General features: G+C 40.0%; 2 protein-coding genes across 8 annotated transcripts in view; both read left to right on the forward strand.

Annotated features, from left to right (window-relative positions):
* The window catches only part of colec11 (collectin sub-family member 11), a 50983-nt gene extending 45523 nt beyond the window's left edge, over positions 1 to 5460 (forward strand). For 2 of the 7 annotated variants that reach the window (XM_079458819.1, XM_079458821.1), the window contains 5 exons: positions 136 to 207; positions 2988 to 3059; positions 3145 to 3198; positions 3327 to 3422; positions 3736 to 5435. In XM_079458819.1, coding sequence (XP_079314945.1) covers positions 136 to 207; positions 2988 to 3059; positions 3145 to 3198; positions 3327 to 3422; positions 3736 to 4127 — 686 coding nt within the window. In that variant the 3' untranslated portion in view covers positions 4128 to 5435. Of the gene's footprint in view, positions 1 to 135; positions 208 to 2987; positions 3060 to 3144; positions 3199 to 3326; positions 3423 to 3702 lie in introns of all 7 variants that reach the window. The other 5 variants (XM_079458817.1, XM_079458818.1, XM_079458815.1 and 2 more) reach the window with 3 other exon arrangements.
* A 1041-nt stretch (positions 5461 to 6501) lies between these two features.
* On the forward strand, positions 6502 to 21142 carry dcdc2c (doublecortin domain containing 2C; the record flags this gene model as incomplete). The annotated part of the gene is made up of 10 exons (XM_079458631.1): positions 6502 to 6788; positions 7082 to 7130; positions 8470 to 8546; positions 8804 to 8935; positions 9729 to 9878; positions 10856 to 10910; positions 16674 to 16779; positions 19181 to 19281; positions 19388 to 19519; positions 19699 to 21142. 10 exons carry the CDS (start codon positions 6502 to 6504, stop codon positions 19804 to 19806), a joined length of 1197 nt encoding a protein of 398 aa, XP_079314757.1. The 3' UTR covers positions 19807 to 21142.
* Between the last annotated feature and the right edge of the window lie 5576 nt (positions 21143 to 26718).

Below are 26718 nucleotides of genomic sequence, written 5' to 3' on the forward strand. Positions count from 1 at the left end.
CTATATTGTTGCATTTAGCATTTAACCCAACTATTGAAGATCGACACACAGAGAATATTAATGACATTGATTCTATTTCCATAGTCTCTCGTGTTACTGTATAACTGAATTTATAGATGTCTTGTAATTATAAAGGTGAACCTGGAGAGAAGGGGGATAAAGGAGCACCTGGCAGACCTGGGAGACTTGGGCCACCTGGAGAGAAAGGTAACACTAAACCCTGTTTTATGAGTTTAATTGATCTTTATCACGGTGCTATTTAATTACTGTGCACTTACATGATTCAACTATGCACTGACATGTTATACTGCATCTAGTTTTTTGTGAACTTGATACATACATTACAGATACCTCATGTTACAAAAATGATTTGCAACTTGTTCAATTATAGCAGTCTATCTGCTTGTTAAGTCGTGATGTAAGGAATACCAGGTCTAAGTCTCCACTTGTATAGTGAGGGGATTTAAACAGCCTTTTATGTGGACTTTTGATAACACCTAGAATAACTAAATCCACCAAAGGGGGTCGAGCTTTCTCATACGTCGCACCTAAACTCTGGAATAGCCTTCCTGACACTATTCGAGGATCAGACACACTCGCCCAATTTAAATCTAGATTAAAAACACATCTTTTCAGCCAAGCATGAGCCAAGAATCTCCCACATTAATGTTTTCATAAATTATAAATATTAACCGCTGTCTGTCTGGTATTTTGTTTTGGAGATAAGGTCAGGATCCCTTTTTGGAGAATTTTACATCTTACAGTGTGTATTTTGGGTATGCCATCTGATAGACTGGTTGGTCCCGAAAATGGTGGTGTGTGATGTCAGGCTTACTAAGCGGATGGTAACATCTGTTCAAAGGATTGTCATGCAGTCCATTTAAATTAGCCTTGTTTTATGGTTTTTTTTGTTCGTATCAAAGGGTAGCATGTAAGCTAAACGCTAGTTTATTAGAAGTTGTTATAAACTGATTTTCATTTTGCTTGTAGTGTTTCATAAGCATAATTTTCACTAGTTTCATGAAAAGTGGAAAGTTTGAATTTGGTCTGTTCCTTACATTAAGCTGTCACATGGTTTCAGAAGACCTTAGTCAAATTTAGACTTCGACTTCCTTTCTCCAAAGGTGTTACCGCAACGAGAGAACACAAGGCAGAAAACGCAAAAAATAAATACAATTCTACACAAGGCTATCAATAATCATTATAATTTTCATGTCAATTATTTATAAAATACCACACAGCTCATTTTTATCTGCAAATATACATATTCTAACTTATAACATTAAACAATTAAACAATGCCACTCCCCCATTAGTCTAAACAACGATGACAACAACATTCGGTATTTTCTTAAAAAAAAAAATTTACACTAAATAATTAAAATAATAACATTAGCTAAATAAAAATAGATAGAACAGGAAATGTTCCCATTCATGCATTTAAAAATTAATAAATAAATAACCACGCTCTATTCATCTGCATATTACAGTATGCAGGATTGGGGAGCTCTCAGCTTGTTTTATCTAAAAAGCCTATAAAAACATAAAAACATAAATAATCATGATTACAATAACAAAATCAACAATCAACAATAATGACTTGATTTTAATCTCTAATAAATTCTGTTAGTTCCAGTTTTAACTGTATATTCTTCTTTAAGTCACCTCAAGACTTTCTTGTGTAAATGAACATGTTTATTTCTGTTTTATTTACATATGTGACCCTAAAGTAATCCAAAAGCAATCGGACTCCCAACCCTGCCTATACACAAATACACATTCCATAACAAATTAAACGATTCAATGTATGGAAAGATCTTATTTTGAGATCCTGTAAAGTAAGGAAGAACAGAAACACATTCTGGAACTAACACTTTTACTAAGCACGCTGCGTTCCAGCAAGAAGGTCCTGTTCTGTGTTGCTGAGGTTTTATCCCAGATACTCAAAGTCCAAAGACATGCTGATCAGTCTGAACTGGAACTATAAATTGCCTGGAGCCTGGCCACCTGTCCAGGGTGTTTTCCTTTCAATTAACAGGCTCCAGCAACCCTACGTAAGATGAGTAGGATAGAGAATGAATAGGCTTATGCGTAATGCAAGAGAACTTGAGTCACAATAAAATAAATGTTTAACCTTTAGTATAGTGATAGGCAGGCTGTCAAATGTATCTTATCTTGTTTCTGGAATGATTAAAGGGGTCCTATTTTACAAAGTCTTTATTATGTTTATGATGTGTTAAACAATAGGTGTTCATGTTTCGATTAAAAAAAATGCTTTATATATAAAAAATGTCATCTGTGTTTTACACAGTCATCTGGATTCTCAGATTGCTCCTTCCCAAGCGGTCTGATTGGTCAAGCTGAGCCATTCTTTTGTTTACCGCTTAGAGTGTGTGTTGAGATGTCCCGCCCATTACCCTATCGGTGTTCCAGGGGGCAGGGTCAATGTAAATTTTGCGGTTCATGATGTCACTAACCCAGGAAAAAGTTAGTTGTAGTCCCAACGGAGCCGTTCGTTGTAGTCTTTAAAAAGCGAGCGTTGCGACTTGCCAGATGTTGTTTATGCTCAAACAGCTTCATGACTCGCTAACTAAATTTAAAGAAGTGAAATTCCATCAAACCTCCCCTTTAAGGTCGTCTATATAAGACAGCATTGACTAACAATGGCTTGTATTGTTCGGTCCCTCCATGCCAGAAAATGTTGTATGTCTCCCTACACAAAACACCTGATTCAACTCATGATCTTCTTGGTAAGTTAGTTAGGGAGACTAATCAACACACTAAATAACATTATGGGAGCTGGCTAATGAGTTAAATCAGGTGTTTTATATAATGGAGACATGGAAAACATTCTGGAGGGGGGCTGAGGGCTGAGTTGAGAAACACTGGTTCAATGCTTCTTCTCAAACACGCTGACTGATAAAAAAAAGAGTAAATATCTATTATTAATGCCTCCTACATATATTAAGCTTCAATAATATCCTTTAGGTCCCCCTGGACTCATAGGTCACAAAGGTGGCATGGGACGTTATGGGAAGATGGGTCCACCTGGATTCAAAGGTAACTTTGAAATGAACTTGCTATTGCAATTAGGCCGTTTTGTCCAATTGCTAAATAATACTTTGTGATTTTCTTCACATTCCAGGATTGAAAGGCGATATGGGAGATTCAGGACCAAAGGGCCCAAATGGGGAGCCAGGTATAGCCATCACTGAAATAGATTTCAGTTGAATCATATTATCAGAGGATTGGATTGAACTCATTAGGAATTGGTTTTACGCTTGGACTGATCGTGTGAATGGTCTCATATTTAATTTGTCTCACCAGGGGTCCCCTGCGAGTGTGCACCCTTACGGAAAATGATCGGCGAAATAGACATTCAAGTGGCACAATTAACCAATGAGCTGAAGTTCATTAAAAATGGTATGTCGTGAAAATAAATGATGGCACGTGAAAGAATGGGCCGTGTGCACTCTTCACTGCTGTTTGTAAGGATATTAAAATAATGGATTGGATCCACAAGGGCAGTCCTGATTCAAATGCATTGTACCTGTCTAGTTAATTCATACAGTTGTTCTTTTAATGTGCAGGATGAATGCATGTAGACAAAAGAATTTAGCAATTACCCCGTAACTCCTTTGTGTAACTGTCAGAATGCACTTGTGTGAACGCTGGGTGCTGCGGTGTGATTATAGAAATTCAGATCCTCATTTTTCAGCACTGCCCTCCTCCGCAGCTGTCGCTGGCATCAAAGAGACAGACAGCAAGGTTTATCTGCTGGTGAAAGAAGAGAAACGCTACAGGGAGGCTGAGTTGTTTTGTCAGGGGCGCGGCGGACACCTGGCCATGCCCAAGGATGCAGCTTCCAACAGAGCCATTGCCGGTTACATCACAGACGCCGGCCTTAACAGAGCATATATCGGCATGAACGACCTGGAGCGAGAAGGCCACTTCGTGTACGTGGGGCCATCGCCCATGACAACTTTCAGCAGGTGGAGAGAGGGGGAGCCTAACAACGCTTATGATGATGAGGACTGTGTTGAGATGGTTTCATCGGGCGAGTGGGTTGACGTCGCTTGTCACCTCACCATGTACTTTGTATGCGAGTTCGACAAGGAAACTATATGAGCTTCGCTAACAAACCAAATAATTAAAGCGACAGGTCCCCCCACAAATTCTGTCATCATTTACTCGTCCTAAACAATCGTGTCATTTTTAATGCAAAATTCTTGCGTGCAGTGCCATGACGTAAAAATGTGCTTTTCTACCCCAGTTGGATACTTTAATGTACAAACAATTCATGGATATCGTGGCCACTTCTGTTATTTGATGGGAAGATACGTCTAATCATAGCGTGTAGCCTCAGACAGGAGCGGAAGTTTAACTGATGTTCAGTCGAAAGAACACGCTTGCCCAGACACGAGTACGTGAGAATGCAAATCTCCACGCATCAAATATTCCAAAGCTAAGCTTTCATTTGAGCTGCGTGTTCTGGCACGTTTATCAAATTGTCATTTAAGTCACTGTGATTTTAGGAGACATAACTTGCATTTATGTGGAAAAAACATCAATCACAACCCTATTTAACAGCACTAAGTCACATGACCAGAATCTCTCATTTTGCTGCATGATTCTCGACGACTTTATGATATACAGTATATATACATATATATGATATATTTCAATAGTATGTGTAATAAGTGTCATGTTCATTCAAGTATTTTCAACTAGTCAATTCATTCTTGAATATATTTGTAAGAAATATATTTTTACGACAAAATTCTAACTTAATAGATAATAATTAGTTTACTGCAGTGAATACTGAATGATGGAGGTATAGTTGTCTGCCTATACGGTGTTTCTCCAACTGGCTATACTGTTCATGCTGTGTCGATATAGTCAGCAGTTGAAGAACATCACAGTCTGACCTCTACAGGTTGTTTTACAGCCACTCAACAGACTTCATTCTTTATATAAGACCGCATTGGCATCCTTAGGCTCCATGCAGTCCCACTGTATTAAGAAATAAAGGTTAATATACTACAAAATTACTCATTTTGAGTTTAAAACATTATACTGTGTAATAAGTCACATTGGGTAATCAAACTCCTATAAAGATGACTTCAAGAAGAAGGAATTTGAATGAACGCCGCAATCTAAAACTATTTTGCAGTTTCAAAGTGATGCTTAAATTGTCTATCATTCTTCCGTAAACCTCCTATTAATGGAGAGACTACACACAAAAAGTTGAATAAAAAAGTGAAAGGGTGACTGCAACACCCAATATAGATCGAATCAAGTAAACTAACCGAATGCACTGTTTCTATCATATCTCTAGCACCACAATTAATCATACAGATTATAATCGTGTTTATGAATACCATGGCAAATTATTTCAAGATTTTATTTATATAAATAAATATACAATAAATGATGAATAAACAAAAAACAACTGTACTGCATTCCTTGTCGATAAATGCATTGCTGCTTTTTTCGGGGTCTTTTTATTTGTTTCAATAAGCAAATAAACTCTAGCTTTTGTTGAAACTAGTAACTTTGTATTAGCACCTATCGTACTATTGCTCTTTTATCACATATCGCTTATTGCTCCCTGAACTTTGGATGAAAGCGTCTGCTAAATGACTAAATGTAAATGCCTTTCAGAAGTAAAACGAATCAAGGTCTATAGAAGCGTATACGTTGTAAATTGGCGCCCTCTGGTGCACAAGGATGGCTCTACACACGGTGTTTGCGATCCGTTCTTTGCTTTTCTGGAAGGTCAAACCGTCACGAGTCTGCCTATGCATGAAAAATACACCAGAAAGCAGACCATCAGACTAGTTAGCGACAAATCTGCACGCATGTTACATCCTTCAAGACGAACGGCGAGCTTGAATTTCATAAACGGCCAAAGACTGAACTTTACAAAGGTATTCAAGCATCTACGCTTCACGTGAGACCAGCGTGTACGTGTCCCGTTTTACAAGTGACCCAAAAATATATATACTTTAGCTGGGCATTATATTTTTATATAGGCTCCGAAAAGGAAGATAAATCAGTTTGACAGCATGAAACGGATATTTGTGAATTCAATACGGTGTCTAGCACATGAGTAATTAATACACTAATTAAAATTTAATCTATAGTCTAACCTAAACTCTAAACTCATGACGCAAATCTCCCGTTACGTCCGATCAGAATAAACTATAGGTCTACAACAAACTAAACTAAACGTTAAAAAATCAGGAGAATTCTCGTTAACACCTTTAAACAATTGTTGATCGTCGACGGAGTTTTTTGTTTAAAGTGGCATTTCTTCGACTGCGCGCATTTTTGCTGTGTTTCTATGGAAACGAATCTAAACAGCATCTACCGCCTGTGCACGGAGGAGCTAATGGCTTTAACTTTGACCGGCTTTTGTTTGTAAACACAGTCTAGGTATTTGGATTAGCCAGCATCTTTCTTGCATTCTAGCTTTATTTGTTTACTTTTTCATCTTAAAATGTCTATCGGCAGGGCGTCTTATTCACAGCCCACGTCAACCAAAACCGTCGTTATATTCCGAAACGGAGACGCTTTTTATCCCGGCCGGAAGTTTGTCATCAATCAACGCCAATCGTCCACTTTTGACAGCTTTTTGAACACCGTCACGAGAAGTATCACGGCCCCCTTCGGAGCAGTGCGGAACATTTACATCCCAGATAACGGTCACAGGGTCGAAGATCTGGAGCAGCTCGTGCATGGAGAGAGATATGTGGCAGCCGGTGCAGAGAAGCTCAAAAAACTGGAGTGAGTTCATTCATCCGCATGATGGTAATAAAGACGCTGTTTGTTTGCAGGGATGCGAATGCACTGAACTGCTGTTGTTTTATCCAGGGCTGCCAGCTGACCTACTAAATGTGTTTGACTTGCTTAACATGATTTACAAAAACATCCTACGGGCTAATAGGAATATAATGAGATGGTAACAGTGGTTGGCCTATGCTTGTGCTTTCATTAACATGACCAAACGATTTGTCTTAAAAGGACCTGTTGATGTGTCGATTGATGTTAATGTGTGCACACTTTTTTCTCCTTGACAGCTATCATCACATTACAATACAGAAACCACAAAAAAAGAAGAGCGAAGTGGTAAGTGGTTGTGTTTAATAGAGGACAATGTACAACGATGACTGCACATATCTTGTAACTGAATGAAACGGGATTATTTGTTGTCTTGTTTGCGTGTCAATGGAAACCATATCCGAGGCAAATAATCCTGACATGTTTGATTCCAGAGAGTACGGTTGTTGACTGATTCGAAGCCCCCGGTTTTATTATGGCTGCAAAACATGATGTGTATTGATTTCACTGCAAAATTCTATTTAAGTCGTCCGTTTTGTGCTGTCTCTGAATACATACTGTATGTTCTGTTTGGTTATTAGTGTTTATTGTATTGTAAATGTTTTGCGTTCGCAGTGTGGTCTTGAATAACTCTCTTTGTTGAAGATCTTTAAGGTTAAATCTCAGACAAATCAGTGTAAACTTTACGGCTGGTCAAAATAGCGGTTCATGCTATTATTGCCCATCGATATTATTTAGAATCGAGACGATGTGGCAATATTTTCCAGTTGGCTTAAATGTCCAGTGTATAAAATTTAGCGGCTTCTGGGATCCACCCATCCCTTTAAAAGCACTACCGTGGCTGACACAGAACTAAGATCGCTTCGTTCCCGAAGGAGATAACGTATCTACGGGATGTGTTTTTATCTTCAGTGTGTTGTATGTACTTATAGATTGAAATAGTTATTTCGAAGGTAATACAGGCTCTTCATTATGTAAGGTCTTTATACACCTCTGAAGACATAGTTATGTTTATTACATATTACAAAAAATTACAAACTGAAGTGATCCAAAATAGTAAATAGTCATATAAAGAATTTCTATTTTTGAATGAACTCTTTCTTCTGTCGAAGACAAAAGAAGATATTTTGAGAAATGTTTCAGTGTTTTTTTTGTCCATACAATCGATGGCAATGGGGTCCAATGTAATATGGTTACAGACATTCTTCAAAATATCTTATTTTGTGTTTAGCAGAAGAATGAAAATCATCAACGCACAGAGGGTTAGTAAATAAGGATGAACTTTGACTTTATATAAAGTGAAATCATTTTGATTTGGACATCAAATGCCCGGTTTATCAATTAGTTTGAAGCAACTTAAACTACAGCGTTTGTTTTTACAACCGTTTCCTGATCCCCAGAGACAAGCGGAGAACTGATTATAAAGATATGCACTTGCTTTGTGTGAAGTTATGGCACTCTTTGTCACCCATGTAGCTTCTTGTTTCCATCAGCACAATAACAACCAACAAGGTATTTATGAAATCTGATTGAGGCGTACCAGATGTGTGAGTACCATAAATGAACAGTGGAACACTTATTGTCACTCATGCTCAGCGGGATCCTTTTCATTCTGTCTTGACTGCAGATCCGACCTGTAGTTCACAGCAGAATAATTGTCCCTGCTCGCTGGAAGAGAATCAGTAATGAGCCGTGCACCATCAAGTGAGTCCTGTTTTAATGTGTCCCTATTGGAATTCTTCAACGGTGGGCCTTCAGGCTATGACAAAGTCTAATTCTTTAAGTCAAGTAATACTGTCTAATGGTGTAAAATCACACCTTTGTTCTCTGGATTATTAAATTATTTTTGTAAACTCTTCTCACATGCTGTTAATTTTCAGTGGGTTTCGCCTTTTCTATTAACAGAATATATAGAAGTGCACTGTGATTTTCTAAGAGCCAAATCTGATTGTATTTTGTAGTGTTTTTACAAACGGAGATATCTTGGTTCCTCCAGCACGTGTGCTGATTCCAAAACACACACTGGCCAGCTGGGAAAATGTCTTGGCCATGGTGACTGAGAAAGTTCACCTTCGCACAGGAGCTGTACACAGGTATGTGCTATAGTCATAAACATTAAAGTCCTCTTGAAATCAACTATTTTATTTTTTTATGGAATTTTGTAGAATGTGTTGTAGTGATTTTTCCGTACACAGTTTTTTTTAAATTCACGTGTTTTCCCCCCTAAAAGTTGGGCAGGGTTATTTTGGCCTCCTTTTTACTCCTATCAAATCTTCCTCGATTTTGTCAGCAAAGACCTACTTCCAATAATCCAATCAGTTCCTAATGGACGAAAGTCCCACAAACATTTTTCCCCTCATTTCAGAAACCGTGGATATCACTTGGATATATCACGACAGGGAAAAAAAGTGTTCTGGTTTATTCTGACTTTAAAGGTCCAGTGTGTAGCTTTTTGGAGTATCTGTTGACAGAAATGCAATATGATATGCATTACTATGTCTTCAGATGTCTATATACACCTTACATAATGAAGCGTTATGTTTTTAGTATCTTAGAATGAGCTATTTTTATCTACATACACGGTGAGTCCCCTTATATAGAGTTTTTTCCATGTTGTTTCTACGGTAGACCTGAACGGACAAACTGTTCAACAGATCGCTTTTTGGAAATACATTATCTCCTTCGGCAAAGAAGTGAAAACGTGACAACATCTTGGTCCTGTGCAGCCACTGTAGTGCTTTGAAAGGGAGGGGGAGAGGTGGAGTGAGCTGTTGGTTGCAATTTTCAACTTCCCACACTTGTAAAGGAGCAATGTGGAGATTTTAGCAGCATCTAGCGGTGAACTGTAATATTGTAGAATGTTGAGCAGTCTTGTCTTTTTTTCAGATTGTGCATGCTCAATGGAACACCTTTACGTGGAGGATATGAGCTGCAGAACAGTCAGTATTATGTTGCCATGGGGGCAGAGAGGTTCCGGCATTTGCCGTATTATCAGCTGGTTCCGAGCAAAGGAGTAATCCACAACCTCACTGATGCGTAAGAAAGATTTTAGAACAAGATAGTTGTAATAATTCACAGATCTATCAAGTTCTTTTCTTTCACTTAATAACTTACAAAACTTATTTTCACTTCATGACCATTTATCAAAAAAAAATTCTAACTTCCAGAAAGTCTAAATTCTAACTTGTCAAAAGTATTATGTCGCTTTAAGTTTCTGGCAACTAATGATCAATGACCAATCATGATCACTACTCAATATATATATATATATATATATATACTATATAAATCAATTTATATATATATATGTGTTTTATTTAATTTAAATCAGAATTTATTTAAATTTTCCCATGTTTTACTCACCCTCAAGGCATTGACGAGAGGCTTGATTTTCCGGCAAATGCCGTTTTAATAAAGGCGTGTGTGTTGTAAGTTCCTGTAAGGAACACAGCCGAAAGGACACTGCCTTCTCTGGTTGGGAACTTTCGCCACCGTCATTTGCCGGGAAAAACAAGCCTCTCGTTTGCCTGGATCTGAGGGATAACGGATGTTAGACATTATCGTTAATATTGTTGTCAATATGGATATTTCTTTGAAACAAACGCATCGATTCACTATAGAAGACCTTTGTTAAGACCATGGAGCCATGCCAAGCAGTTGTTTGATCGATGGAGGCACTTTTTGGAGCTTCAAAACATTAACACCCATTCCCTCCTATTCTACCGCTTGGAAGTAAAATGATGGTATTATAACTCCGACTTCATTATTCTTCCAGAAGATAACCACATTCAGTTAGGATGCATGGAGGGTGAGTAAAACATGGGCAAATTTAGATTTGCTAAGGTATCCCTTTAATTTGTGTTATGGAGGTAAAATATAGTCAAAAGCAGAAGGAACATTTGTTTTATGTTTTGCATTAAGAAAGTAGTACAGGCTTGGAATGACAATTGTAACTAAATAAAAAAAATGTATTAACACATTTTTTTAAGGTAATATCCATTTTCTCGCTCTAGGATCAGCAGTGGCATTCTCCCAGCTCTAAAAAGAGAAAAGCAAGATGGAAAGCCGGTAAGTGACATTGTATATTTAATATATAAACAAATCTGCATATTTTCAATTACATGAGTGTGATTATAAAATGTAAATATATTCAAAACATTATTTTAATTTTGTCGCTATGATAAAGATTTTGCGTTGTGGAATGAACCTTGCCATCTGAATTGTCTTTTGAAAATACATTTAAAACAGGGCAAATGTACTGAAGTCCCTGTTTACAAGACACCTATCTTGATCATTGCTCAGTTCTTTCCCCGCCACGCAAACCCTGATAGTGAGAAAATTTCAATTTGGGCCAGATATAAACTCTGTACTGTTCATTAGTGTTAAAGATCAGATAGTTGAGAAAAATGTTACCGTCACAGAATCTCAAAATGTCCAATCAGGCTGATGTGTGGCAGTGCGAGCTGGGAGTAGCCAGCTTCACCTCATCAATCACTGTCTATAGAAGCTATTGAGTTCCCCTCACCTCTCCTTTTTCAAACTGTCTCAGTGTTCAGAGTTTGTGTTACTCGATCAAGTGAGAGCCGAACTCCCTCACCAGGGGAAGGCGTCGAATACCCTCCCCTGTACCTACAGAATGAGGATAAATTGTTTTGTGATATCGTGAGTTTTTGCCTGATGCTTTGGGACGGGCCAGACTACAATAAACCTAGACCTGGCAAATAAGTGATGGAGAAAAAATGCACTTAGTGGACTGGGACTGAGAGCTCTCCGATGTGAAGTTTGAGACACCTGGCTATTGTAAATAAGAAAAATGACGGCTTCACATTTGCCTGTTGATGTTGGTAGGGAAAGTGTTGTTCTCAAATTGATTTCTCATGCTTCATCAGCTTCATTGAGGAGAGGAAATAATTTGAAGAAAGTGCCCAATTATCTTTGATAAAATGAAGATGGAATAGCAATCAAAGTCTCATCAAAGAGTCATTCAATTCCAAGGTGTAGTTCCATAATCTGTTTACATATCCCTGTAATCTACATTTGTTTGAAAGAAAACAAAGACTACACATATTTGTTTCTCCCCTCTGAATATCAGTAATTCAGAGTTTTATGTATACACTACAAGCCAAAGATTTGGAAGCATTTGACTGAAATGATGATGGTTTGCAGCTCTTCAGGATCCATCATTTAAGGCTCATGATTAAATGATTTAAATGAGTCTATATTTTAGTATAAAAATATACATTTAAATATAAAACTTAAACCAGAGAGCAAAGAGACGTAATTTAAGTAAAATGTGGCTATTTTGAGGAAAGGAAAGAGAACTACTGTATTCTTTACTACAATAAATGTTTTCCTACTACGAACTAATTGTGCTATTTCATAATTGTGATAATCTTACTGCACACTCCTGCCTGTGTTACATTTTTGCACATATTATAATAATAATGGTAATTAATAATAATAATAATAATAATAAATAGTTGTGTGGCCAAACTTTTAGTGTCTTAAGTGACAACCTTTGTGGCACAATTTATTGTATACACCGTAAAATCGACAGTGTTAAAAACTGTTAAATTAACACTCACTGTGTATATTTAATCCACACTCTCAATTTTGAACTCTGGTAATTTTGCTGTGTAGTATTACTTTTTGTGTAGGGACAGTTCACCTTCAAAATAAAAAATCTGTCACTATTGACACGCCCTCTTGTCCTTTCAAACCTGTCTTTCTTTCTTTCTTCTGCAGAACACAAAATAAGATATTTAGAAAAATGTTGGTAACAGAAGACCATTGGTCCCATGGACATTTTGAAGATGTACTGTTCCTTTAAAATGATTTGAAAAAGGGATTTCCATAGTTGCATTTCAATTGGAATTTAGGTTCTGTGCATTCTTTACAAAACTGTGACGCTCTCCTCGGTTGAGTGTTTTCTAGAGATCCACTTCTTACCAGCTGAGGGAGACAAAGACCTTCCTCCTCCACCACTATCAGATTCGCTTTCTTCTCTCTGCCCGGCTGCTAACATTACCCAATGATGTCATACTGCATTAGTATGTAAACATTTTGAAAATTAAATTGAATCAGGGAAGAACGTGTCTCCTCTTCCCCAAGCAGTCAATACAGCATGTTTAACCCTATATTTTATTATCGTTTTACCAACACATAGGGCATCACTGTCTATTACTAAAAATCTCAATGGGCCAGCAGAGCTTGGCAGCGCACAGGCAGATGAAAGCAGTTGCACAGCGTTTGGTGTGTATTCTGCCATCGGTGAAACATATGTTTAGTGAGGTGTCATCGAGTTGAGATGGGTGGAGAAGTGCAGCAGTGACAGAGATGGTCACCACCCCCTGTACTAGGGGCCACACATCTATGTGTGTGAAATCCAGAAGCAGTCATCAGGGGAAAGTGAATCTGCGCCAAACCCATGCCATTGAACTGCAGGGCGAAGCTGTCCTCTCATGTCTCCTTTGACTTACTTGTATCAGACCTGTGTTGTCTCCAGGGTGGCATCTCGTTTTGGAGGTGCGTATCTCGAGGGGTTTGGTAGAGACAACCACCCAGCTGCTCTCTGTCAGGCGTGTTCTGTCCAGACAGGGGGAGTGGTTCAATGATACAGCAGGGGCTCTCTGTTATCACATCGGTCTTGATTGATGTTACCCTCCCCCAGCTTACTGTACTGTTCCATGCTTCAGTTAGTGTAATGCAGTGGGGCTTGGGGTCCCAAAGCTGGTCCAGGGGGACGACAGATTTTGTGTCGTTTTATGAAATATTACAGTTTATCATAGTTTTCCTGCAATCAAACATCAGAAAAATAAGACCACCAACTATAAGAATTGATGTTCCAGCATTGTATAACTGAATATGTCTTTGGTTTAATTGAAATTCTAAGTTTAAAAGTTTGAGAACCACGAACTGGCTTTTTGTTGGATATGTGATACACCAATTTAATATTGTAAACATGCTTGGTTTTTTAACCCATAGTTGGGTCAAAAAATTAAAAATACAACCTTTGGGTTTAAAAAGACACAAAATGTATGGTTAGGTCAAATATAAACAGTTTTTGGGGTTTATTACAGCAGCAACTTTTTTATGTGCATTTTGGGCCCTTTACATACTGACTTCAGACTTTGCACCTTCAAATGGATAGTTTACATGAAAATTACTCTTCATGCCATCAACAAAGTCTGGTTTTCCCAGTTCAACTAGCTTTGAAGCTTATTCTGTCCACACTTTAAAGCAGCACTTTAGAACGTTTGCTCACAGTTGCCCCATGTGGTTGAGAAGCGCACTGTCTGTTACCAGTGTTGTAAATAATGTCGCTGTATAAGCTTCCCTATGGATACCGTGATGATAATTTTTTTACACAGCTGATGGAAACAGCGAATGCAGAAATGTCATTTGGAAACCATGATGTTGCACTCTTTCACAGGCAGAGGATGGTCGGGGCTGTGTGTTCCGACCCAAACACAGAACTTGCAGTGTGGTTGTAGCTTATATGGGGCTGCTCAGGAAGGGTTAGAATTTGTACGTTGAGTTGGTCTACCTGAAATAATTTTAGAGACATTATTTTAAGGTCGATAACTACAAAGTGTTGCTTTAAAAAATGCTGGGATATTTTCAACCCACCGCTGGGTCAAAAAGAGACGAACCTATAAGCATGTCTATAAGTAGCATGTGACAGCCAATAGTATGAACGGTAATAAACAAAAAGCTGATAAAATAGCAGAAATGTTTATAGACTTCGTTATCAGAATTTATGTCTGAAAGTATTAGATATTTTTTCAAGTACTGATTATTTTCTACTTCCTACTTAAAAAAAGGAACACAGAGTTTTAGGTTTGAAGCATTATTTACGTGATAAAACACGCTGCTCAGATCTGAATATGTTTAAAATATATTCTTCAAGGCAAATCCCTCTATCACTCTTCTATCTGCTATCAATTGTCAAACAACTCTTGCCAGTTTTGTGTGCAATATTCATGAGGTGGTCAGTGAGTGGTCCATAGCTTCGCTGGCTAATGCTGTCTAAATCAACCTTGAACTCTCAATAATCTCACTTTTATGGTTTTATTTTGCTCAAAATCCTCTTACATTCTTACATTTCCAGCCTGGTGTGCAATTTTGAGAGAGTCAGATATTGAATTCTCATTCATCCTTCAAGTTTTAAACATTTGATGAATTGGATTTGAATTCTCACAGACTGAATAGAATGTGCCAGTCGAAGTTCTGCCGGGGCTGTTTTTATTCTGGTCCTCCTTTGCCCATCGACGGCTGTTCGAATTCAAAGCAATGTCAGGCAGAGTTTGCTTTTCAGAAAGCAAATTCCCCAGAACCCATGTTAGTGTGCTAGCAAACACCACTGCCCTAAGTGTGTACCATTGGAAGGCTGAGATCAGTGAAGTACCCCAAGCTGCCTCTCTATGGAGCCAACTAACAGTGGCAAGAACTGGAGAAAAATGCATTAAGCCTTTTCTTTTCCTCCCTGTGCCAGAAATGGCTCACCTTGCTCCCAATGGTAGGTGTACATGGGTTGCTGGAAGAAAATCACCTTTTGTGGGTGTATTAATTCAGACATGCATCCTGCTGTCAAAGCATCACTCTGAACTCATCTCTCTCTCTCTCTCTCTCTCTCTCTCTCTCTCTCTGTCTCTCTGTCTGTCTCTCTGTCTGTCTCTCTGTCTGTCTCTCTGTCTCTCTCTCTGGCTCTCTCTCTGTCTCTCTCTCTGTCTCTCTCTCTCTCTCTGTCTCTCTCTCTCTCTCTCTCGCTCTCTCTCTCTCTCTCTCTCTCTCTCTCTCTCTCTCTCTCTCGCTCTCTCTCTCTCTCTCTCTCTCTCGCTCGCTCGCTCTCGCGCTCTCTCGCTCTCGCGCTCTCTCGCTCTCTCGCTGTCTCGCTCTCTCGCTCTCTCGCTGTCTCGCTCTCTGTCTCGCTGTCTCGCTCTCTCTGTCTCGCTCTCTCGCTCTCTCTCTGTCTCGCTCTCTCGCTCTCTCTCTGTCTCGCTCTCTCACTCGCTCTCTGTCTCGCTCTCTCACTCTCTCTCTGTCTCGCTCTCTGTCTCGCTCTCTGTCTCGCTCTCTGTCTCGCTCTCTCTGTCTCGCTCTCTCTGTCTCGCTCTCTCGCTCTCTCTCTGTCTCGCTCTCTCGCTCTCTCTCTGTCTCGCTCTCTCGCTCTCTCTCTGTCTCGCTCTCTCGCTCTCTCTCTGTCTCGCTCTCTCGCTCTCGCTCTCTCTCTGTCTCGCTCTCTCACTCTCTCTCTGTCTCTGTCTCTCACTCTCTCTCTGTCTCTGTCTCTGTCTCTCTCACTCACTCACTCACTCACTCACTCACTCACTCACTCACTCACTCACTCACTCACTCACTCTGTCTCTCTCTCCCCAGAGCACCGGCTTTTTTCATCAATAACTGTCTGTTGTCTGCCCGAGAATAAGTTATTCTCTTCGCCGCTCTTTTTTAAAGCTTGTTTGAATCCTCATTGTTTGATCTGGCTTGATAAATAAGACTATTGCAGTTAGAAATTCATGGCTGCCGTGTTTCATCAATAAATGATTAGTTCGCTGTGCTCTCTGGTGATTGATAGGTTGTGCATGGGATGTATTGGAACCAGATGAATTCAATACTGTGCCGGTCGCTGGGGAGCTACAAAGCATATCAGCTCATGAAAAATTGAGGTCAATGGAAAATGTGAAAAAGAGTGAAACAGGAAGAGCGAGCTGTGCTCGAAACACAGTTGTTTCTTGTTATAAGCGGATTGGAGGCGCACTTTAAGCATCAGATCGAATCAAAGCCATGTACAGTCTTTATTTGAAGATTGCCTTCTTTTAAACATTGTAGCTCACGAAACCAGTGGACAACGATGACTCCGTTTTTTATGCCAAAACGGACCAAACCAAACCGCCCAGGCAGGCCTCGGAAATCCCGAACCTCCTCAGTACAGTGGGTAAGTGTATCAAACTGATGACACAATAACTATCCTTCTATCTCCCTGGAGTTTATACATTTCCATTCTGTCGCTCCAACAGATAGAGGCATTTTGCACAATCGCCCAATGGGCAGCTGTTGTTTTGGCATTCTGGGTCCTATTTATTTTTTTAGATCTTCTTCCAATATTCTCTTATATACCCTCTTTTTGTGTGATTTTGAAGCAGTGATGATTAAAGGAACGAGACTGCGGAGAAAACGGATATCTTGTACTCGTGCATGTGCACAGTGCAATACAGCAGGCGCGGGTGTGCGCTAGAAATTGCTTCGAATTGACAGGCTGTTCTCTAAAGCCCACCTACATTAGGGAAATATGCTCTCATTCTTGGATAGAATGCAGTCCTGTGAGAGGAATATTAAAGCTCAGCATGGCTTCAAACGCTGTGGAGGGCTTTAAATCATAGATAAACTCAATCAAGCCGTTTTGTTTCAAATGTATGCAAGCTCTGTGTTAGCTGTGCTAGAGAAAACAAAATGATCCCATTTTTTTCCTGAAAGGTAATCAAAACGTTCATAAGTTATGCATGAGGAATCATTCTCTCTTATTCTCTGCTTTTCTCAGTATTGTTTTCGGTTCTTTTTCCTCTGTCAAATAGGTCTCTCGTGCACTTCTGTTCCTATAGAATCTTCAAGCATAACTTTCCTTGCTGCCTTGTTTCTTTATTGATAACATGTGGTGCCCGTCTACACTGTCAGGAGTAAAGCATTTTCTTGTTTTTTATTAATTTAATTTTGGGGGCTCACCAGTGGCAGCCCTACAGTGAGTAAAATATAGGTATTAATTAAATCTAAAATATGAACATTTGATTGGACAAAAATCTGTGTAGTGCACGATGAGTCACCAATATTTGTTCTGTTTTCCTCACTGCAACCAATGAATTTATAACATGGTATTTTTGTATTGTTTTTCAGTTCAAATATCTTAATTGTTAAATTAAGCTGTGTTTCTGAAACCTAGATGTCGAATATTTTTTTCAGGAAATGGAAAAAAACACTGCACTTTCTAAATTAAATTCTCAGTTTTTTTTACTTTTATTGGCTGGAAATATATCACGAAATAAGGAGATAGATGGTTTTAGAAGGACAGCAGTAATTTGTTTGACCAGGAATGTCATATATTACGTCTTTTCAAGTTATTCGTGTTTTGCTTAAAACATGCAAAAACGTCTGCCAATAAGAAATGAAACTTGAGGTAAAACGTTTTCGAATTTTGATATTTTATTGAATTGAATTTGCCTTACCCCATTGGAAGATATTTATGCTTAAGCCTAAACCAATTTTTCCCCCAAAAAAATATTATCCTAGTTCATTTTGCTTTCAAAAACTAATCTTGGTTTGAGAATGTTTACATATTTGCACTACAAACAAGAAAAAGTCAAACAAATCTAAAGGTTGTGACTAAAACGTCAATGCAGCCATGCTTACAAAAGCCCCTTGATGAAGGCTCGCATCTACTCAGGACACATGATCATTTCCCATGTGGTAGAAGAGTCGCATAGTGCCATCCCTAATGGCAGAAGCCAAAAAATAAAACAAGAAACCTCCTTTTAACTACATCAATTGCTGCCGTGGATAATAAAACAAGTCTTTGCTGCAGCAGCCAATCATATCACCTGTTGGAGGAGAAGTACCTCTGCTGTCAGCCTAGAGCAGATTGTCTTTCATTTGAATGTCAAGACCACCCACGGCCACAGTTTGCGTCTCAGGATCAAGAAAGCCCATTAAACGCGTTGTAAAGGCAGACTTGATTTGATGTGAAATGTTCAGGGAAATTCTGAAGAGTGTTAATCACTTTAATGTCTGGTGTGCAAAAATGGAAGATGTTCCATCTTCAGGCAGGTTCATTCTTTGTCTAAGGTTGAGAGAGGTTTGAACATTTTGTAACTTACATTAATTGATATGTAGTTTGTTGTAACAGAGGGCCTAGGTGTCATTTTGTGGTGATTGTGCTTTACGGGGTTTGAGTGTTTTAGTCGTGACCCAACCTGAATGCACTTGATGCTTAGGAATCAATGATGATGTGGCTTTAACTTGTCCATAGAAAAATTTCTATTAATATCATAGAAAATGCATTTTATTCAACATACCATAACATAACGCTGCTCTCCTTCTGAATCCTCATCTTCATATTTATGCCATAAATCATTATTATTGGTCACCCTCTGTTTATCACTGGGTTTTGCAAATATCCAACCAATTAAAAGTATTTTCAACCTTTGACAACACTGTATTGAATCATTGTAAAAGTAGCGTTTTTGGATTTCCTGAAAAGTAGCGAATTCAGACATCTGAGGTGCGACAATTTTGTGGCTGCATTTTTTTGGACCACACATCAACATGTAACATATCACTCTCTTCAGAAAAAAGTCTCTTCAAAGCCACTAACAAAAGAAAAGAGACAGTAACTGCATCTGAGGTCCTGGAAGATAAAAGTATGAAGGTGGATCTTCCTGTAGAACAGGTGAAGATCAATCAATCAAACACAAAGTTCGGTATATCACATTTTGCAGATTAGTGAAAAAACGGAGGCAGCACTTACAATAAAACAATATTTTTGTCTCTTACAGATGGATGTTAAAGAGGTTGAGGAGGAGCAGTCCCTCAACAAAGACAACCAACAAGAAACTGGTGGTGACAACTCGGTAAAAGACTCCTCAAACCACCCGATTGCAAGATCACCCCCTTCCAGAAGTCAAGAGGTGAAAGAATTTGCTTGTACCCTAATACCCTCCAGCATGTGTTTTATCAACTCTTAATGAATATTTCATCCCAAAAATGGTCCCCATTGTCTTTCCATAGTATGAATAAAAATGACCATTGTCAAGACATTTCTGTGAACTCTTCCTATAAATTGTAACCTAAAAATCCCTGTCAGCAGATTTCAGAGCACGCATCTCATGTGAAGGAATCAGAAGGAGCGTCCCAACTCTACAGTTGTGGAGACGGCATAAACAAGACATTAGCTCAACCACCACCAGCGGTATAGAACTCTCAACATGTGACTGTGATTTCATCTGATAAATCACATAAATGGTCATAAGGAAGAATTTGACACTCTGGTTTATTTGCCTGCGATCCAACCCCAGAAAATTAGTCAATTTAGATACAGCACTTATTGTGGTCCAATAGTCCTTGACTCGCTATGGCGGGAATCTCATAACGTTGATGAACGCGCACAACAGCGGTTTGGAATATTACAATGCCGTGCAATTTCACAGTGCTTGGAAACCGGAAGATATCGAGTCTTATTTAAACAATCAATAACAAGCAGCATTCCGTTTAATGAAAACTATAATTCCAGACAAAGGCAATTACACCACCGGGTGTTGTTTTGATGCTGTGATTTTTTGCTGTAGTCTGCATTTCCGTAATAAAGATATTCTTATCGTAATAATTATTGACTGGGGAGTGCGGTTATTACCTTGTTAAGGACCTCATCAATAGTATAGTTCATTTCTTATCGCATTTAGTCATGTATGGAGATTGGCAAATCAGAGGGTGCTATAGATCTCGGGAATGGACCGGGTGTAATAGAGAGTGGTAATTCTCACCAGTCCAACCTCGGTTAATTGGCAGAATCATCAGCACCTCTCAAAACACTATTTGATTTACAAGAGCGGGCCGGGGGGCTGTTTTTATGACTATTCGTGGTCTCGGTACTAAAGACGCGGAAGTGCTAATCTTGCAGGACTTGCGTAGAAGGACTGAGTAACGGTAACCATTAACCGTGTTCCCCAGCACTCAACAACGTCCAATAAATATTCTCATGTTGAAAGCTTGTATTCCCAGTTGTACACAGCAGTGGCACACTGTTCTTTTCCTGTCCGACTGTGTTTATTATCCAGCATCATAATGTGCAGTTATGACCCTCAAACAGATATATTTCACGGGATGCTGACGGTAACGTATATTATGCTGTAGATATTTTCTGATAACGAGTTATTATGAGTCTACCCGTGCATTTCATTCTGAGGTAATGGTTTTAATCTGCCATCTCTGTGTAGATATTTGTTAAAATGGCATGGACAGGGTTTTGTTAGACAATCACAAGAGAACGGAGCATAACAATATTGATTTTTCTAGAACCTGTTTACAGCGATTCCTGGGTTTCTTTATGTAAGTTAGTAAATAAGCAATTCCCATAAAAAGCACAATCATAATGTAAGTAAGCTGCTTTGCTGAGAAATCCATTAAACCCTCCGATGTGTAAAAGCATGTAACATGACAAGGGTTTATAAAAGCATGATATATGGGAAAGCTTCTTAAAACACTTCCTTCACTAAATATGAGTCATACTTCAAAATAAATATTACCTCATCGCTGAATCGCCGTTGAGTTATATTGCCTCCCGTCAGTGCTGCTAGAGTTGTGCCTTCTTATTGATGAACAGATTCAATTATATGATAGTGTTTTAGTTAAAACACTCTTCTCAACAGAAATGAACACTCAATGTACCCCTGGACCGTAAATAAAAAACATCATAGCTGTCATTTAAACATCCAAACGATGTTTGGAAAGAATTGATGTTTGAGTTCGGGTCAAATTTACATAAACTCTAGCTGAACGGTTAAATGTTTAAGTAGATTTGTTTATATATTTAAAGGGAAAGAGTCAAATTCAGGGCCAGTTACCAGCATTCTTCAAAATATCTTCTTTTGAGGGTGAGGGTCAGTAAATGATGAGTTTTGGGTAAACTATCACTTTAATCTTTTTTTACAAAACTGTGTTATATTTGGTAACACTTTACTATAAGGTTATTTGTCAACATTATTAAATATCATATGACAATAACAATTAACAAAATGTATTGGTAAATTAACATGAACTTACACTAATAAATGCTATAGATGTATTCTTCATTGTTAGTTCGTGTTAGCTAATGCAGTAACACATGTTTGACACATACAACCTTATAGTAAAGTGTTTAATTTAATTTTCATATAATTTTCTATATCTATTTTGATTCCTGAAAACAAAATCAGAGTCTTATTAAAAAGGCAAGGCAGCTCTGACTGTTTATTATTTTGCCTCGCAAGCATTTGTGTTTCCTTAAGGAAATGCAAATCTGGTTAATTTTCTGTGATTTAGTAAGTAACATTTCACAAAACACATTTAAAAAAAACAGCCTTGTTTGTTAGTTAAATCTGGTTCTACGCTATGTGTTCCACCTGGGAATGTTGAAAGCAATGCAACCTGTAACAGTCTCTAAAGCCCAGTGTTATATAGAGGCTATATATATTTTCCTAGGCACACATGACAATGCCTACTTGATAGCAAAAACTTCGGTAACATTTTACTTAATATATTTTTTGTTGCTTTTATTTCAATTTGCTTTATAAAAGTAGTTTGAATGTATTATATGTCTCATGAGCACTACGTACATGCTAAAACTTATCAATTCATTGTTACACTTTTTACGCATTTTTTATATTTGTTATAGTTCTTTACAAAAACATTTAATGTATCACAATTCACATTATGAACAATTATAATGCATTATACATAAAGGCTTTAAGTAAAGTGTTACCAAAATTCTTTATAGCTTCTTAATAGCACAACAAAAAAATAACAAATATTATTAATAATAATTACAAATAATGACTGATGTTGCATGTTAAGACAACTACTATTATACACAGTTTACCATGAACCCATTCTGAAAATCTGAACGCAACAATCGCTTGTTTGGATTTTAACAACTTTTACTGATTCAGCAATCTGTCACCTAAGCAGTTTTTCTTAATTAATATTGTTAGATATGCCGAAGTGTCTTGGCATGTTTGATCAATCGTCTTCCTCCTCCACAGAGTTTTGTGATAAAAATCAAATAGATATTGATCACATCATCGATCCCCTTTCGCTGTGTCAATACAATATCTGTTCATTTATCTTCTGCTTTGCTCTCTGGCTATAGTTCCTCATCTTAGACACACAGTTTCAAAGTGAGCTACACACAAGGTCAGACATAATCAACCCCAGACTATAGCACGGGCTGCAGGCAGCTCTTTCCAGCTCTCAGGTCCTCTGCAGGCGACCATTCAATTACTGTTTATTAGGAAGTGGAAAGTCATTAATCAGATGGAGATGCACAGGTTTTCTCCAATGGGACACAGAATTGATTAAGAAAACACAGCTTCTCTATATCGAGCTCCTTTGGCAGAAATAATCTACTGTTGAGTCATTTTTAGTAAGTTCACTCTTTATATATATATATATATATATATATATATATATATATATACTGTAAATATAAATCTGAATTAGTTTCTCTCTTTATTTCAGCAGAAAATAATGAATTTATATAAAAATGTCAAAGCTGTTCTTTTGCATATAATTCAGAGCTACACAGCATTTGATTCCCAGCTTTCATTGTATGAAACACAGAAAATCTCCCTTTTAGATCCATGAAAGAAAAAGTCTGATATTTGGTAAACTATTCCTTTATTGGACCAGATTGTGAAATTTTGTGGCATCAAGTTGTGAGGTTGCGAATTGCAACCAACGGCTCAGTCCACCCCTCACCCCTTCCTTTCAAAGCACTGAAATTTGATCACATTTTTGCTTCTTTGTCCTTTGTTCTTTGAAGGCTTAGTTTTATATAATATATTGCATGTTTGTCAATAGATTCTCCCTCATCTTACACATTGAACAACTTCAGTACCCAAAATGACTTGCAAATATGTTAAAATTAGGGTGACCACACATGCCACTTTTCAAGGGCATGTCCAGGTCACGATTTCAGGTGGGTCCTCCGGAGGTTGCATTTGTCGAGGTAATTGTTTAATGTTTTATCCCTTAAGATGTATAATCATTGTAATTTCATTCTTAACCGGAAATATAACCTGGAAAAATAAACCGCGAAGAGATGCGGTGCACAAATACGACCTCCGATGGACGCACCCGAAATCCTGGCCAGGAAGTGTCTGGGAAAAATGCCACATGGTTATCCTAGTAAAATACATCCTACCCTTCACAATCTGAGAGTAGTTTGTCGTTATCTCCCTAAAATATGTCACAAACAAAAGATACACACAACGATCTGTTAAACATCCCAAATGAACTGTTTTCAAGTAGATTATAATTTAAATAGTGCTCAGAAGGTAATGGAAGAGTAAAAGGAGTATTTCTTTCCTTCTTTCACTTCAAAAGTCGCATTAGCTTGACGTTAATATATCATTTTAAGGCGTAACTCGACAGCTTCGCTAAATGAGGAACGTACCGCATTGAAACGTAATTACAGTAGATCAAAGGATGAGATTCTGATTTATGTTTCAAGGAGACCAAGGGGGATGAAATGACCTCAAAACAGTGTGGAATATACGGTCACGCATGATTTTAAAGGTTACTTTCCTAAATGCTTGATAAGACCGTGGCTCAAATTCCTGGGAAGCAAAAACACATGATACAGTTTTTAAGAAAAAAAAAGTATTTTCTTAGACATCATTTATTTTACTGACGCTATATAAGTTGAGCAGTCTCTTAAATGTTGGGCGTGTTCCCTATTAAATGCACCTGTTCATTGCAACAATTTTATTTGCTTTTGAGAAAATTGACCATCTTGTGGTTGTTTCTAAAGAAAATACTTATTCACAAAGAAAGTGTTTTGTGTTCCCCTTCAGTCGGTCTCTCGACGTTGTTTGAGAGACTGACTGGGGTTTGATCTTGAGAACCTACCTTCTCCGAGATAATTAATTAAAAAACGCCAATGGGCTTGGCGAATGGCACACGCACGCCAGTCTCCGCCCCGTACATACGGGTATAAAAGGAAGATGGCGGCGGTCATTCACTCATCCTTTGTTCTTCGGAACCTGTGTGTTTGCTGATGCTACACGCGATACTCGACTTCGAGAAAAACCTGCTGGATTTATGACGCGGAGCAGCGGACTTCTCCTTTCGGTGGACTTCCCCTGGGCGTTTCGGCAGAAGGCTACAGACCTTAAGAGGTAAGTCCCTCCGGCTACGAGCATGTTTCGTAGCTGTATCCTTGGGTGCGACAGACTCATCCCGGAGTCTGACGGCCATGATTCCTGTGTCACTTGCTTGGGGCTCAAGCATGCTGAGGCAGGTTTTCACTGATGCAATGTCCCATGTGTGCGGACATAGCAATCAGGGTGTTGCGGTCACGGTTGGCTACGTTCTTTCGAGCGCTGCCACCACCCCGTCTGTTTCCCAGGCGTGTTCAGCTGCCGTTTCGGCGAGGTTGACCGCTTTGGCGAGCGGCGGGGGTGATTTAGGGACGCGATAGATGTCGCTCCGTCAGCTTCACGCTCGCGGACCATCTATACCTCTTCACGCTCACCTGGTTCGTCCCCTACGAGCGGCAGACGGCCGTCTCATAGTGGTAAGACTTCGCACACGGATGATGACGCTATCTCTGTCGCTGCGTCGGACAGCTGCCTGCTGGCATCGGATGCGGAAGAGAGCTCCGGAGGAGACTCGGGCTAAGATGTCGGCCATGCTTTCCCGGGCAGCCGCGTGCATCGGGTTGCAGGGTGTAACAACATCCTCGCCGGAACGCTCGCGGCTAGATGCGCGGTTTCGGGGGCGTGGTCAAAAGCCACGCCCGCTCCGTTACCATTTTTTCCGGAGGTGCATGACGAGCTCGCCAAGTCCTGGAATGCGCTCCTTTTGGCGCGTTTCAGGCCGGAGGGCTCTGTGGCTGTGACTTCCCTGGTTGGTGGGGCGGCTAGAGTCTCTGTTGACGTTCCCCGCGTGGAGCGTGCAGTCGCGGGCCACTTGTGCCCGCAGACAGCTGCCACTGGGGGGGGCTCGACCTAGACTCCCGTCCAGAGCACGTAAGCTCTTCGACACTCGTCGAAGACTTCCAGTGCTGCTGGACGAACCGCCTCCGCTCTCCACGCCATGGCGGTCCTCCGGGTTTTTCAGGTAAGTCCTGAAGGATTTGGACGACGGGAAGTTCGACCCAACTCGTATGAGAGCTACGTACTGCCACAGACCTCGCGCTACGAGCGACGAAGGCCACGGCACGTGCACTGGGTCGGTCGATGTCCACAATGGTGGTCCAAGAGAGGCATCTGTGGCTTAGTCTTGCGCAGGTGAGCGGCGCCCAGAACGTCGGTTCTGGATGCGCCCATCTCGCAAGCAGGGCTGCTTGGTGATACCGTGGAGGACGGCAGTTCTCCGCGGTCTGGCAGACTGAGGCGATCGAACAGATCCTGCCACGCGGCAACGTGCCCGCCAACAGGTCGGCATGGTCTCGGGCACAGTCTGGTTCCCAGCAGCCCTGCCCTCCCGCGGCGGCCCTCCGGTTAAGGAACCTCCCAGAGGACGACCCACCAGAGGTGGACCCCCGCGGAAGAGGGCATCTGTTCCCCGTCAGCAGCCCGCCAAGAGGCTCTTTAAAGCGGCCCTGACGGGACGAACCAGGGGGAGATTTTACTGGGCCCGAATCCCGGCCTTTCCAATGCCGGATCGGAAAAGGACGCTGCCTGCCGCGTTCCATCGAGTCTGGGCCCTTTTCAGGGTCCGGCACCCACATACTCTCAAAGAGACAAATCTCCCCTGGGTTTTCCTCCACAACACTCTCGTCCAGACGGTGTATGGGATGGATCGGGCCGCCGACCGCAATCTCCTCCGGACATTGCGTTGGGCCGCCCGAAGCAGGTAAACATACAGAGCCGTCAACCTCCCTGGGGGTCCCCCCTGTGCGAGGTGACCGTACTGTCAGCCACCGAACCAGCCTCCCCCGGCACGGTGAGGCAGATTGTCCCTCTGGTCCCGTTGTCACGGTTCTTGGGCGCTTGGTAGCGCACCAGCCCGTCACACTGGATAGAGAGGACGGTCCGTCTCGGTTACTCGATCCAATTCGCCAGGCGCCCCCCCCAAGTTTCGTGGCATTCTGTACACCTCGGGGCGAGGAGAGAATGCTTCCGTACTT

This window comes from Barbatula barbatula (assembly GCF_947034865.1).
Source record: "Barbatula barbatula genome assembly, chromosome: 6".
NCBI lineage: Eukaryota > Metazoa > Chordata > Actinopteri > Cypriniformes > Nemacheilidae > Barbatula > Barbatula barbatula.